The sequence below is a fragment of the Manis javanica genome, chromosome 10, assembly GCF_040802235.1.
Source record: "Manis javanica isolate MJ-LG chromosome 10, MJ_LKY, whole genome shotgun sequence".
NCBI classification, from domain to species: Eukaryota; Metazoa; Chordata; class Mammalia; order Pholidota; family Manidae; genus Manis; species Manis javanica.
Window position 1 is genome coordinate 84,625,199 of NC_133165.1, and position 15,402 is coordinate 84,640,600.

The 15,402-nt window shown below is 53.9% G+C and overlaps 1 protein-coding gene across 2 annotated transcripts; it reads left to right on the top strand.

Moving 5' to 3' along the window:
• The first annotated feature begins 685 nt into the window (after positions 1 to 685).
• Positions 686 to 14,980, top strand: MAP3K12 (mitogen-activated protein kinase kinase kinase 12). 2 transcript variants are annotated; one of them, XM_017656531.3, is made up of 15 exons: positions 686 to 849; positions 8,762 to 8,935; positions 9,035 to 9,243; positions 9,571 to 9,754; positions 9,914 to 10,105; positions 10,380 to 10,538; positions 10,686 to 10,844; positions 11,620 to 11,728; positions 11,985 to 12,094; positions 12,200 to 12,316; positions 12,441 to 12,578; positions 12,751 to 13,372; positions 13,554 to 13,624; positions 13,711 to 13,981; positions 14,405 to 14,980. In XM_017656531.3, the coding sequence occupies exons 2-15, from the start codon at positions 8,799 to 8,801 to the stop codon at positions 14,501 to 14,503; spliced, it is 2,577 nt and encodes an 858-aa protein (XP_017512020.2). In that variant the 5' UTR covers positions 686 to 849; positions 8,762 to 8,798; the 3' UTR covers positions 14,504 to 14,980. The 2 variants fall into 2 exon arrangements, with proteins under 2 accessions (XP_017512020.2, XP_017512019.2); XM_017656530.3 differs by having other exon boundaries at positions 687 to 849; positions 8,762 to 9,243.
• The last annotated feature ends 422 nt before the right edge of the window (positions 14,981 to 15,402 follow it).

Sequence of the window (15,402 nt, forward strand, 5' to 3'; positions counted from 1 at the left end):
AACTCCAGTCCCTCCTCCCCAAAGTCTCCCAACCACTGGGCTGAAAGATGTAGGGAAAATCTTGTGACCTTGGAGAGAGAGAGAGAGATCACGGGAAATGTCTGATTCTACTGATTGTTCTGATGGATCAGTGAAGAGATGTCTTGCTCTGAGCGGGGGGTGGTTGGAGGTTCTATCAGAAGAATCTTGGGATTATAATGAGGGGTATGCAGGAACCCTGGAGGGGCATGTCCACTGAGCTTAGAGGATTCCAACTGGGTGGAACTGGAGTAGTGACAATTAGGGAAAGGAAAGCAGGCAAGATGGGTATGAAGGGGGAACAAAGCTAGAGCGTGGGGGTGGAGGGGGTCCTATCTGAGGGGCTGCTGTCTCAGGGTTTAGGCGGAAGTTTGTAAGACTGGTCATAGGAGGTGCCAATGGAATTAGCATAAGGCCCGGAGGTGGGACCGCCGTAGGACAACGCCAGCCTGGAGTTGAGGGGCCCAGACCGGCCAGGGACGAGCCTGGAGCGCACCGGATGGCAGCAGCGGGCTCCTTTAAGAGGCCGGCGGCTCCGACGCAGCATCCTCCGCTCAGGGCGTGTCCGTCCCGGGGGGCCAGGGGCGGGGGGCCTTGGGAGGAGCGGGAGTTCAAGCCGAGTGAGGACGGGGCTAGGGGTCGGGGGGTGGGGGGAGAAAGCTGAGGGTGACACCCGGACACCACACGAGCATCTCCTGTGACAGCGCCCCGGGTCCGTCGAGGGCAGCGGGGGGAGGAGGGAAGGAGGAGGAGGAGGAGGAGGCGGGAGCAGCATCCGGAGCCGAGCTGCAGCAGCGCCGCCTTTTGTGCTGCGGCCGCGGAGCCCCTGAGGTGAGAGCCTGACCGAGTTGGGGAGGGTGGGGGGCAGGGACGGGTCTGGGTCCTGGGATGCGGTTGCGGAGCGAGGGTCGGGATGCAGATGTGGCGAGGTGGGGGAAGGGTGGTACAGAGATGCCCAGGCTGTGGGGATGGAGGAACTGGGGACCTGGACCCGACGCCTGTGGGCATGGGAAGGAGGAGGACCGAGCGGAGGTGCGCCGCGGCCCAGCTTGGAGACAAGGGCCTCCCGATCTGGAGAGGACTGTGTGGGGGCGCGGGTGGGGGGAATGGCTGGGGCACGGACTTAAAGGGCAGTGGGCCAGAGAACACCCTCCTCCCCTCCCACTCATCCTCAAGAAGGGGGAGAAGGAAGGAGAAGGGAGAGTTTTGGCCCCCTCAGGAAAGGAAAGGAAGGATAGGGCCTGATATGCCCACCCTTCCCTGCCTCCCCCACACTCCCACTTAGCAGGCTGCACCTGTGCCCAGAGGCCCAAGTGATGGTCGTCCTTCCCTGCCCGCTGATGCCCCCAGTCCCTTCCAGCTGTGGCATTCACCTTCTCCACCCAGCTGTTGCATCCTCCCCGCCCCCATTCATGTATAGCTTTCTCCCTCTTTCCATCTCCTCTGAATCCCCAACCCCATTTCCTCAGCCTGGGCCCTTCGTGACTCTCCCTTTTCCCCACACATTTCTCAAACTCCTTCGCTTAAAAAAATAAGAGTCCTCTCCACAGAATTGAGACTCCTGATAACCATGGCGTTGACTGGGGGATCAGGGAAAGAGGTCAGAGGCTGTACAGGCAGTGGAAGGAAATAGTGGGATGTCCGTTAGAATTGAGGGAAGAGTCCTGCCTTTTATTTCCTTACCTGCTCCCTCCTGGGAGGAGAGTGGTGAGTGGCCCTCAATCAGGAGGGAGAGTATAGGAGGTCTCTCCCCTAACCAGAGTCCTCTCAGAGCCCAGACAGTGCCTCCCTCCAAACAACATTTCATTTCCAACTTGCAGATGGACTCCATGGCTCTGGGAGTTCTGATTTTCAGCCAGGGGGTCATAATCAAGGAAAGGGATTCAGGAAGAAAAGGGCTTGATCGCTCCCTGGGCCTTCCTGTCCAGACACTGAAGTTTCTCTGAGCTTAAGGCCTGCTCTCCCCTAACTCATGCTCATGGGTGGAAAAAAGCCTCAGAAACCTCTAGTGGGGACTTAGGTGATGGTGGGAAGACCACTGGTGTGATGCCCCAGCTCCCATACATATGAAAATACACAACTACACATCCCCCAGTTAAACCCAACCGTGGGCAGAGGAGGTGAGATGTTTAAAGAAGTGGCTTAGAACTCACTGGGTGTCCTTACAGCTGAGGATGACAGAACCCCTCTAAAAACCAACTGCTGCTTCCCAGTACTGCTCCTGTGGTGATAATGTGATAATCTGGCTTTGTCAGGAAGAGGACCCTACAATTTAGTACCCCTCCCTAGCCTCACCTAATGGCTCACTAGGTGCAGCCCTGTCTCTCCCCAATCCGGGCTGGGAAGAAGGAATGTGGGAATCAGCCCCTTCAAGAGTCCCTCCTGGGGCAGAAGGAGGATAGTGTGGAGATGCCAGCAGGGGACAGGGACTTCATGAAGGACTGGCCACAGAGACAGGTCTGCTCCATCAGCTCCCAAAAAGAGTAGGGTCATCTGTGTGCTAGGGGAAGGTGATGAGGAGGCAGGGGCGCTATGGCAGAGAAAACTAAGGGTCACCCGGGATAGAGAGCCCTGTCCTTTCATTCTCCTTCCTTTGCTCTCCTTTTTCTACTCGTGTTTGTCCACTTCTCTTCCCACCTGTGCCACCACTACCACCGCCTTGTGCTTTACAGGGAAAGAAAAAGGGGAAAAGCTGCTGCTTGCTGGGCACTCTGCACATGGCTCATGTCTATAGGGAACTTCCTGTGTGCCAGGAACTTTCTTAGAACTACCTCAGTGATTGCTCATAAAAGACTAAGAGTTAGGTAGTGTTATCATCATCTTTATTTTAGGGATGAGAAAATAAAACTTGAAGTTAAGTAATCTGTTCAAAGAAAAAAATCAGCATGTACCAAGAATTTAGGCTTTTGAACCCAGGTCTGTCTGACTTGGCCTGTATTCTTATCCACCACGTTGACATACTGCATTGCCATTGTGTGACATCAGCACCACTGTCCCCATTTAGAGATGAAGAAACTGAAGTTTGTTAAGTCTACTACAGGTTGTCCAGCTGGTCTGGAGCACAGACAACACCTCAGCCGAGCATCTCTGATTCTCTGACCATCCACCCTCCCTCTGGGGCTGTCCCAATCTAGGTGACAGGAATGGATGGGCAATCTGTAATTTTTATTTCCTCTTTTTCAGTTTAAAGTAGATTTTTAGAAATTGTTTTAAAAGCACTTCAAAGTTACCACTGAAATGTTAGAGAATATGGAGAAGCCACAAGAAAATATAAACACAATTCCACCCAGCTAGAAACAGTTGCACTTTGGTATCTCTCCTAGATCTTTTTAAATGCACATCCAGCTCAAGAACTCTTTGCTAAAATAAGGTGAACTTCTTTGAGGTCCACCTGAAGTCCTGAGGAGGAGGGACCCCTGTGGCCCATCATACCTTGCTTTTACCCTCCTCTTGCCCTCAGACTATAATGGGTAGGGCTGAGAGCTGATCCTGGGCCACCTCGGGCAGGGAGGGACGATGCAACACAGAAAGATAGGCCTCCCCCCACAGTCCAGAGGAGGTGGGATGGTAGGATTTGCAAACGAAGGACAAAGAATCTGGTGGAAGAATGATGGGGGCCACTGGCACACCACTGCCATTATGACCTGGTTGCCCTGGCACCTGAAACTGAGGTTTGTCCTGGGGAAGTAGGTTGCGGAACAAGTCTCCCTTTTTCTGATCAGAAGAGATGGCCTCTCCAGAATCCACAAAGAAAGAATGGTGTCCAGTCAACCAGGAAAACTACGACCCCTATATTCTCTTACTTAACCTGAGCCACCCCATCAGGTGGGGTTAGGAGTTACAAAGGGGGTACATTTCTTTAAGTCATGGAAAAACTGAGGTTCTGGCTCTGGTCTCTCCAAACCCAAAGCTGGCTCTTTTTCCCTAAACAGCACTGCCACCTCTCCCCCAGCCCCTTCACTGCCTTCCCTACTGGAAGAGGGGGCTGGGCAGTGGCTAGGGGTCTCCTGCATGAGGCTGGAGGTTAGATGCTTTCCAACTTTCCCCAGGTTCTCAGGGGAAAGCATTTCCCCCTTTTGAGAGCACTGAGAAAAGCTGTAGTTCTTTCCATCTGAGAGGAACCCTGGAGCTAGGACCACGGAGCCTGTAAGGAGCAAAACAAAAACAGGCTGCAGCCAAGTGGCCAGAGGCATGGCTGCCAGAGTTGGAGTCCTTTTCCTCAAAGCCTGCAGAGGTGGAACCAGCATTTCAAAGACTTGGGTCTCCTTTCTCTGTGAAGACCTCCTTTCCCACCCCCACTCAAGAGAGAAGGTGACTCTTCCTCCTTTTCTTGAGTGCAAAATGAGGGCCAGGACTGTGCTGGGTGCCCAGTGTGAGAGCCCAAGATTGAGACAGATGGCCTGGCCTCTCAGCTGAGCCCCCAGGACAGCCAGACCAGCAGCTTGGCGGGGAGATTTACTGTTAGGGACAGGAGGCAGGGAGAAAGAAGAATCCCCTTGCCACAGCCTCCAGCATCTCAGGTAGGAGAACCTGGAAGGAGAATTAAGAGGTGGGGTGTTCCTGTCCCCATTCCACCTCTACAGCCTCCTGAGGGGTCCTCCGGGAACCACCAGCAAAGCAGAAGCTGGCAGCTGAAACAGCATTAGGGCCTCCCAGGGTGTCCAGAGAGCCTCCTCTCCTGGAAGATGTAGAGTTTAGGGACCACTCCGTCCCCTCACCAATAAGGAGTTCTACACAGTAAGCACTTAGTAAATATGGTTGACAGATTGACTGACAGGAGCCACCCCCCTAGCCTGTCACATCCCTACCCTTCCCCCATGCTCTGCATAATTGATGGACTGGGAGACAGCTCCCCTCCCCCAAGGTGACTGAATGTCAGGGCCAGGGGCTCCTGGCTGCCATATCCCCTCAAAGCTCAGGCGCCAAGACACAGCTTGGGGGCAGTGAGACACAGCTGGCAGGTCAGAGATAAGGAAAACTGGGGGACTGGGGGTGTTGAGAGAGGAATCTCCAGTAGTCTGGCTCCCTGGAGCCTCAGGTTTCCCCCATCCCCACCCCACTCCTGCTCTTTAGGTCAATCTGGAAGAGTTGTCATTAGCCTAAGAACTGGATGGGGGATGGACGGAGCCTGGCTAGACTCCCTCTCTTTCCCTTGGTCCCATCTCCTACTTCGTCAGCCAATCCCATTGCCCTAAAAGACAAACAGGTGAACTGGCTTCCCTCCGGCTCTCCCCAGCTGCCAGCCCTGGAAACCAGTGGGGCCCCTGGGGGAGCCTGGGGAACGGGAGGGCAGCCCGGCTTCAAGTGTCCCTGAGCATGGCACCCTCTCCAAGCCTAAGCCTCCTGGTTGCCAAACACCAGACCAAGGCCAAAAGATCCCTTTAAAAGGCCAAGTTGCTGTGCCTATTCAAGGCTCAGCTTCTAAACAGAAAATGAACTGGGGAGGGCAGGGACGATCTCCAGACTCTCAAGTCCTTTCCCATCTTTTTTTTTTCTCAGAGCCCTCTGCTTTTCAACATCAATTTTTCACTCCGTCCATCTCAGGTTTGGCTCTTCCTGCGCGTCACGCTGTTTCGATTTTTGTGTGTTTCTCGGCTTGTCCCTCTCTGGCTATGCCTGTCACCCTTTCGGTGTCCAGTCCACCTATTCCCCCACGTCCCGCTTCCTCTGTGGCACTGCACCTCCAGTGCCAACCCAAGTGCCCTCTGTCCACCACCAATTGCTCTCCCTTCTCTGGGCGCCCTGACGGAAGGTTTGGCAGCATGCGGGAGGGATCCACGGCGGCATGGGAAGGAAAATAGCGTAGACGCTGCCAGCCGTTGGGGTCGGGGGTCCACGTCCGCGCTCCCGGCACGTGGGCGTCAGGGGCGGGGCCCAGGGCTGCCCCGCCCCTGACGCTCACGTGACCCGGGGCTAATCTTGTCCTGGTGACTTCACAAGCCGCCTCGGGCCCGGTCGTCATGGTTACGCCGCAGCTACCAGCGCTTTCCCCAGCCCGCCGTGTTCCCTTCCCTTCCCCCCGGACCCCCACCCAGCCACGCGCCACGTGACGGCCGGGAAGGAGGTCGGGAAGGGGGAGGGGGCGCTGGGGCCGTAACCCCTTCCTGCCCGAGGCGTGAGGCCTTCCCGGGCGGGAGCCTTCATCCTCAGTGTTCTGGAAGGGAAGTCCCGGCTCGGGAGTGTAGGCGAAAGCCCTCGGGCCTCCGGGGCAAGTTTTCCAAGGTCCGGGCAAGTTGCTTGGCCTGTCATTTGCATTAGTGTAAAGGTGCAAAACCTCTTGAAGCCGCCGGTATGTCAGGGCATGTGTTGGGGATTCGGAGGCCGGAGTGGGCCGACTGCCGCTTTCTGAGCCTGTTTTCTCAGCAAAATAAAGGAACCAGTGATAACACCTCTTTCGCTGCGTGGTTTTGCGAGTGAGGGCGCTAATGCAAACGTAGTGTAGGTGCGTTAGACCATCATCTGGGGCGGATAGGGCAATGGACCCACGCTACTGAGCCCCGGCCTGAGCACCAGGTGCTGTCCAAAGCCCTGGATTCCCGAGCAAAATTGGGGCTCTCAGGAGCTGGATCCCCCAACCACTGTGTCCGGGATAATGAGAGCCACAATGGAGGAAGCACAGGGGTACTTTAGCTCAAGGCAAACTTTGAAAGAGGGATGGGGCTTGAGAAGAGCCTTCTGCGGGCTGAGCTTGAGCCTTCCTCTCCCATCCTTGGGCAGGTTTTTGAATACCTGTCAGATGGGGCTTAGATTGCCTACTTTACAGAGGTTGTTTTGAGGATTAAATGAGCTAATGCGCCTGTAACGGAGACTAACATACATAGTAAATCTTCCATTAGAGTTACTTAGCTGTTCTCATTAAGTGCCCTGGCCCCGAAAGCCTGATTGTAGCTTGGTGTCAGGCTCAGTTCTATATGGCCTGCTTGCCCAACAGGAGGTGAGGCTGCAGAGGGACAAGAGCATGGAGATGAGGCCCCTGGACCAAGGCAGTGGGGGCTACTAGAGTCTGGTTTGAAGCCGAAGAGGGGGTGCTGGCCAATTTGCTTTGGAAAGATCCTTCTAAAAGCTGATGAAGAATGTGGTGGGGGACCTTGGAGACCATTTAAGAGGCTGTTGTCCTGGGCCAGGTGACAGCTAATGAAGCCTGAATTAAGGCAGTAATGTGGAACTAAAGAAGAGAGACTAGAAGGACATTGGGTCAGAGCTTTTCAAATATGCCAGGCACAGTAAGAAGCCCCTGAGGTGTTTAAAATATGCAGATTCCAGGCTCCCCCACACCCACTGAAAAAGTCTTTGAGAGGCCTGGAAATTGTTAGAAAAGCTGAGACCATCAAACCTCCATGCCCATCTGTGTCATCATTCCACGGAGCCCTTTCTGTGTGTGGATTCCTGCCACCCCTGCCCCCTTGTGATTTAGGGGCTCTGATGCAGCAGGGTTAAGGAAGGACCCTAGTATGAGAGACAATTAGAGGGTCACTGTCCTCAGGAATCCTCACACCTCAGGATTTGGTAATGACTAGATGTGGAGGAGACAGGAGACCAGAATGACTCATGGTGTCAAGGTCTGCACAAGTTTGGAAGAGGTTGAAGAATTCCCTGTGTCTGAGTGATGGCTAGTTTATCCCTTTGTACAGTGTACAGGTGGAGAAGTTGAGGCCCCAAGACATCAATGCCTGAGGTCACATTCAGGAAGTGGCAGAGGCAAGACTACAATTCAGATTTTTTAATGTGTTTTTTTAAAAAGCACCCAACTGTTTATTGGGATAAATCACCATTGTCTGGAAAGCTGGATCTTGGTTGGGGGAGCTGACCAATGGGGAAAGAGGAAAGGAGACAGGGCCTTCTCTGACTCCTGGAGGAGCAGCCAGACTGATGGAAGGGCTGAGGCAGGTGAAGCTGTAGATTACAGCTTGTCCTGACACAGTTTCTCCATCTCCATTGGATGGTCCTGCCTTTTTCCCAACTATGCTGGGGGGACTGTAGGGCTGATGGTTATATATAGCTCTCACTTACTGCAGAGAGGCCCAGGGGTGCACCTGTGGGCACCTAAGAGGGAGACTGGGGAGCAAGCCCCGAGTGTGCCTTAGGAGGACTCTCACCTGAGTTTAATGTTCCTGAGAGGGCCTCCCATGTCCCATGTGAACATACATGCGTGTGAGGCCCCCAGGTGATGCAGGCCCAGGGATGTCACCTGAGAGAGCCTGAGTGGCACTGAGTGTTACTGGTGTTAGCTGTGTGCTGCACTGTGAAGGAACCCTAGGTGTGGTTCCTTTTCTGTGCCTAACGAGACTTAAAAGGTGTATGACTGAGAGACCCTTTTATCACATTTGTGTGTGCATGTGGGCCTCAGGGAAAGAAATATGGGCAGATGTGAATTACATAATCTTACAGAGAGAAGGGAACTAGTCTGTTAACCATTGTACTTGAGTTGGAGACACACTTTACCATGACATACCTGAGCGGGGCTGTTACCTCATCCACCTGAGAACGATACTCAGGTATGATATGTGTATACCTGAGAAAGGAAGACTCATATTAGTAACAATTGCTTGAGAGGAAGCCTGTGGATCAGGCTGCCCAAGACAGGTCCCAGGTAAAATCTGCTGGGGAGGGTGCCTGAGGATGAGGCTGCTTCCAGTGGGGCTGTCATGAGCCCAGCTCCCCACTCCATGCCTCAGCTTCTCTGGTGAGCATTCTGAGCTGGTGCACCCGTAGCTGACAGTTCCTCCCTCCTTTGTTCCCATAGGGCCCCCTGCTCACCATCACACCTGGGCACAGAGACCATGGCCTGCCTCCATGAGACCCGCACACCCTCCCCTTCCTTTGGGGGTTTCGTGTCCACTCTGAGTGAAGCGTCCATGCGCAAGCTGGACCCAGACACTTCGGACTGCACCCCAGAGAAGGACCTGACGCCTACCCAGTGTGTACTTCGAGATGTTGTGCCGCTCAGTGGGCATGGCAGGGGCGGGCCCAGCCCCTCCCCTGGTGGAGAGCCGCCCCCTGAGCCTTTTGCCAACAGTGTTCTGCAGCTACATGAGCAGGATGCAGGAGGCCCAGGGGGAGCTGCTGGGTCCCCTGAGAGCCGGGCATCCAGAGTTCGAGCAGATGAGGTGCGGTTGCAGTGCCAAAGTGGCAGTGGCTTCCTGGAGGGCCTCTTCGGCTGCCTGCGCCCTGTCTGGACCATGATTGGCAAAGCCTACTCCACAGAACACAAGCAGCAGCAGGAAGGTAGGCTGTTTCTCCTCATGGGGGCCTTGTCTCTGTCTCCTTGAGCCCAAGATCTGTGGGACAGCGCCACTGAGTCACCTGATGGCTGTCTCCCCAGAGCCCAGGCCTGCCCCTTACACAGCCGTTAGCCACTGACTACCCAGCTGCTTCTTAGGCCAGCCCTTCATTTCCTCCCGTTGCCTCAAACCTAGGCTTGGCCTATTTCAGCTAACTGTTCTGCCTCACCCTCAAGTCATTTCAGCCAGCCCAGTGTTTCCCCCATGCCCGTCCATTACAAGGCCCTGAGTGTGGCTCTGAGCCTTGTGGCACTGTGCCTCCTGTCTGCAGACCTTTGGGAGGTCCCCTTTGAGGAAATTCTGGACCTGCAGTGGGTGGGCTCAGGGGCCCAGGGCGCTGTCTTCCTGGGGCGCTTCCATGGGGAGGAGGTGGCTGTGAAGAAGGTGCGGGACCTGAAGGAGACTGACATCAAGCACCTGCGAAAGCTGAAGCATCCAAACATCATCACCTTCAAGTAAGGGCAGGGCTGGGACTGGCCCACAATGGGCAGCAGGGGTCTACCCCACCCTTCCGAGGGGAGGCATCCTAAGGGTGTGAGCAGCAATGGGGTCCAGGTGGGGATCAGGTGAATGCTGGGCTGGCTGAGGCCTTCACAGCACTGTTTGGCCCCCAGGGGCGTGTGCACCCAGGCTCCCTGCTACTGCATCCTCATGGAGTTCTGCGCCCAGGGCCAGCTGTATGAGGTGCTGCGGGCAGGCCGCCCTGTCACCCCCTCCTTGTTGGTTGACTGGTCCATGGGCATCGCTGGTGGCATGAACTACTTGCACCTGCACAAGATCATCCATAGAGACCTCAAGTCCCCCAAGTGAGTAAGCAAGTGAGCAGGAAGAAGCCGAAGCATGGGCTCCTGCAAGTGACCCCACCGAAGTCAGTGTGGCCATCTTCCTGCTTTCAGACCCTGTCCTAAATCCATGTGGCCATCTCAGAAACCCCTCCCAAGTGAGTCCTATCTCGGGAGGGCTGTGGTGAGCCTCTGGCTCTAGGTGTCCCAAATGATTTAAAACAGAAAGATAGAGTGGCTACAGGTAGATGAGATGTGTGGAGAGGCCTGGACCCCAGCTGACTACACTCTTTACCAGCATGCTAATCACATACGACGATGTGGTGAAGATCTCCGATTTTGGCACTTCAAAAGAGCTGAGTGACAAGAGCACCAAGATGTCCTTTGCAGGGACAGTAGCCTGGATGGCCCCGGAAGTGATCCGCAATGAGCCTGTGTCTGAGAAGGTCGACATCTGGTGAGGGCCAGGCTGTGGACTGAAAATGGCGGGTGGCTGGCACAGGGAGGGCTGGCTTCCAGGGCCTGAGTGCAAGTGTCATGTGTCTGTAACAGCCCAGGGGCCTCTGGAGGGAGCCCCTCTTGTGACATCTGCTCTTATCCCCAGGTCCTTTGGTGTGGTGCTGTGGGAACTGCTGACTGGTGAGATCCCCTACAAAGATGTAGATTCCTCAGCCATCATCTGGGGTGTGGGAAGCAACAGTCTCCATCTGCCTGTGCCCTCCAGTTGCCCAGACGGCTTCAAAATCCTGCTTCGCCAGTGCTGGTAAGGATGGCCTACCAAAGCTAGGAAGCAGAGGAAATGTGGCTGATGGCTAGCCAGCACCTGGAATCCAGACATCCAGGTCCAGAATCCCAAATGGAGAGGTGACCACAAAGCAAGGATACAGCTCTCCAAGAGCCCAGGATTCAGGGTGTGGCAGCGTGGGGCTGAGAGCAGCTGGCCTAACCAGTAATTTGCAAGGGTGCATTAGGTGCAAAAGCACATAACTTTGTGACCTTGGGCAAGTGGTATCCCCTCTGGACCCTTTATCTGTAAAATAGGGATACCAATGCCTGTTATGCAGGAATCCTATGAAGTACCTATGAAGGATGGCACAGCAACTGAGCATGGTATTAGGCCACAGGTAGACTGCCTTAGGATGCGGGAAGCAAGGGCCCAGAACGCATTTGGAACCTAGTCCCTGAAGGAAGTTTGAAGATTTCTAATCTTTGCTTAAGAATTTCCCAAAGTGTATTCCTTTTAATGGAGTTACTCAGAAAAGGTTTTGTTTGGGGAAACAAGTTGGAAAATACGATTGAATAGGTTTCCCTGCTGTAGGACTTTGATATGCAGAGTATTTCCTGCAGACAGCTCACCAGGGAATTCTTTCATTACAAAGTATATTTTAAGATTGGAGCCTCGGGACACATTTTGGGAAAAGGATACTCTAGTTCCTTCCTGGTCCAGGACACATTTTGGGAAAAGGATACTCTAGTTCCTTCCTGGTCCTCCCTGAAATTAACTTTCTCTCTTCCAACTCTTCCTCTGTTCCCTGCAGGAACAGCAAACCACGAAATCGTCCATCATTCCGGCAGATCCTGCTGCATCTGGACATTGCCTCAGCCGATGTACTCTCCACCCCCCAGGAGACTTACTTCAAGTCTCAGGTGTGCTGTGGGTAGGAAAGCAAATGCCTCAATTCCCTCTGCAGAGACAATGCCCTTTGAGGGGAGGCTGGGGAGAAGGGTTCATTGGGATGGAAGAAATGAGTTCTCGGAGAACCAAGACTAGTCTCGGTCCGTCCTGGGCCCTTTTTTTGCTCCACTGCACAATTTGCAGTTATGCAGAGCTCTGCAGAGGCTCTCTGCAGGTCTGCTGGGATGAAGAGATGGCCCTCATCCCTCATTGGCTCTCCACCCCCAGGCAGAGTGGCGTGAAGAAGTAAAACTGCACTTCGAAAAAATTAAGTCAGAAGGGACCTGTCTGCACCGACTGGAAGAGGAGCTAGTGATGCGGAGGAGGGAGGAGCTCAGGTGTGTACTGATTGGGAAGCCGTTTCACCAACAGCAGGGACACCGGGATACATCATGGGTCCACATGAAGCCAGCTCACCACAGGGACCCTTCTGCTCATTTTAGGCATGCCTTGGATATCAGGGAGCACTATGAACGGAAGCTGGAGAGAGCCAACAACCTGTACATGGAACTCAATGCCCTAATGTTGCAGCTGGAGCTCAAAGAGCGGGAGCTGCTCAGGTGACCACACACTCTTGTGCACCAGACCCCAGTTCTCGCGGAGCTTTGCCTGATTCAGAGAACCTACTGAGCTGGTCCCTCCCCTCCCTGGTCACACACCCCAGCTGAGGTATGTCATCTTTAGGAGGGAGCAAGCTTTAGAGCGGAGGTGTCCAGGTTTGCTGAAGTCACACCCTTCCCGAGGCCTCCTGCATGGGAACACAATGGAGAAGCTCATCAAGAAGAGGAATGTTCCACAGAAGCTGTCACCCCACAGTAAAAGGTAGTATCAGAGTTCCTAAGTACTGAGGTTCAAGAATGGCAAAGGGATGCTAGGGAGGTAGGAGCAGCCGTCCAAGGACACTAGAAGCCTGGTGGAGACAGGCAGAGATGTGCCCCATACTGCCCAAGTGTTTTCGGTTGACACTTGTTCTCAAACTTCTCTCCTTCTCCAGGCCAGACATTCTCAAGACTGAGTCTTTACTACCTAAACTAGATGCAGCTCTGAGTGGGGTGGGGCTTCCTGGGTGTCCTAAGGGACCCCCCTCACCAGGACGGAGTCGTCGTGGCAAGACCCGTCATCGCAAAGCCAGCGCCAAGGGCAGCTGTGGGGACCTGCCTGGACTTCGAGCAGCTGTACCACCCCATGAACCCGGGGGACCAGGAAGCCCAGGGGGACTAGGAATAGGACCCTCAGTCTGGGAAGCTTGCCCTCCAGCCCTCCGTGGGCTCCACCATGACCTCCTACTTCGAAAGATGTCATCGTCGTCCCCAGATCTGCTGTCAGCAGCACTGGGAGCCCGGGGCCAGGGGGCTACAGGGGGTGCTGGGGATCCTGGCTCACCACCTCCAGCTCGAGGTGACACCCCCCCAAGTGAGGGCTCAGCACCTGGCTCTACCAGCCCAGATTCACCTGGGGGAGCCAAAGGGGAACCGCCTCCATCAGTAGGGCCTGGTGAAAGTGTGGGGCTGCTGGGAACTGGAAGGGAAGGGACGGCGGGACGGGGAAGCCGGGCTGGGTCCCAGCACCTGACCCCAGCGGCGCTGCTGTACAGGGCTGCTGTCACCCGGAGCCAGGTAAAGTGCTGGATGGTCCCTATACTTCCTGTTCTGCCTGGAGTCTATGTCCATAACTCAATCCCCCCATTAGGCTTGTGATTTTAAAACCATTCCCTATTTAACCCTTTTTAAACTAGTCCCTTCTCCTGGATCCTTCATGGCCTCCTCTTGACCATAGTCCACTCCTCTCTCCCTGCAGAAACGGGGTGTCTCATCAGAGGAAGAGGAGGGAGAGGTAGACAGTGAAGTAGAGCTGACATCAAGCCAGAGGTGAGTGATTTCACAGGACGCAATGGCATTCTTTGCTTTCTGGGCTGCAAGGTGCAGTTAAGCTGTAGCTGTTCTCCAACTTACAGGTGGCCTCAGGGCCTGAACATGCGTCAGTCACTATCAACCTTCAGCTCAGAAAACCCATCAGATGGGGAGGAAGGCACAGCTAGTGAGCCTTCCCCCAGCGGCACACCTGAGGTGGGCAGCACCAACACTGATGAGCGGCCAGATGAGCGGTCTGACGACATGTGCTCCCAGGGATCAGAAATCCCCCTAGACCCACCAGCTTCTGAGCTGGTGGTTCCTGGCCCAGAACCCTTGCCTGTCACACACCAGGACCTACTCAGAGGGGATCAGGTGAGTCAGAACACTCAGGTGTTAGGAACAAGATGCCGGGGCACTGGAGAGCTCAATGGGAGACAAATACAGTGGTCACAGTAGTTATTTAGCCTCCAAATCCCTCAGTCTCTCAGCCTGCTTCCTCCCATACCAAAGAGCAGATATCCACATAGTGGGATCCGAGAGGCCTATAGCACAGAGCTTAGGTATGGTTAGTTGTTAAGTAGGATTGCCTGCAGAAACCTAATTGCAGCCAGAGAAGAATCAAACTAGAAGCCTACTGCCTTTGAGAATGGCTAATGCAACTGAAACCTTAAGGCAGTAAAATCACTAAGCTGCTGGTTATTAAAAAGACCTCAGTGAAAGATCCTTAAGGAAATCTATTTGTAATGCCAAGAGATGCGGAGCATCACACCTCATATTTATTTATTCTCTTCACAGGGCCCTCCCAATTCTGAGGATTCAGACTGTGATAGCACTGAGCTGGACAACTCCAACAATGGTGAAACCTTGCAGCCCCCAGCCTCCCTCCCTCCATGAAAGCCACTCTTACTCCTGTACATAGAGAAATATTTATATAAATATATATATATAAATATAAATATAAATATATATGCGCGCCACATAATCAAGAGAAAGACAGGGCTATCCCAGCCTGAAGTCAGGCTCAAGGGAGACTGACCCCTGCCAATTCACCTGATAAAACTAGGGACACTGGCAGCTGTGGAAATGACGGACGAGCGCTGTCCTGGAGCTGTGGGTAAGGGCAAACTGGCTCCTTCCTGCCTTGCCCCATTACATTCTATCAGGCAAAAGAAAAGCCAGACCTGCCTCCTCTGTACTCACTCTCACCCCCACCCTGGGGAACAGGAAAGGGAGTCACTTAGATGGCACTTTTTTGTTGCCCCTTTACTGTTTACACATTTTGCACTTGGGAGGAGAGGAGGCTAGGGCTGAGTCCTCCCCTCTGAGGTTTCTCAGGTGGCAATATCACTAATTTCTTTGTCCCCCATTTCTCTGCCCAAGCCTTGCTTAGGGCCCAGGGGGAGGTCAGGAAACTGTACAAGCATGTGATGGCTCAGGATGAACAACTTGGATGTTTAAGTACCTGCTTTTATCCTGGTGCCTGACTGGGGTGGGGACTGTCATGTTGTAACCCATGTAAAACCTTGAAATATAACCGCTCCATGCAGGCCCAGCTGTTGAGGGTTTTCTTGGTAAACAAGTGTAGTAGTACACATGGTTAAGTAAGAGCCCTGGGCTCCAGACATTGAGGACTCTATAGACTCATTTCCTTCTTTTATGCTTTTCTAACTAAATGAACATCACTTAAAGCTCCAACCTTCTAAAATCATCTGCATAAATGGGAGCAGGTATGTCTTTCTAAGGATTAGGACAGAAGGTTAACACTCTTCTGGAGAGAGGACTACATTTTTAGG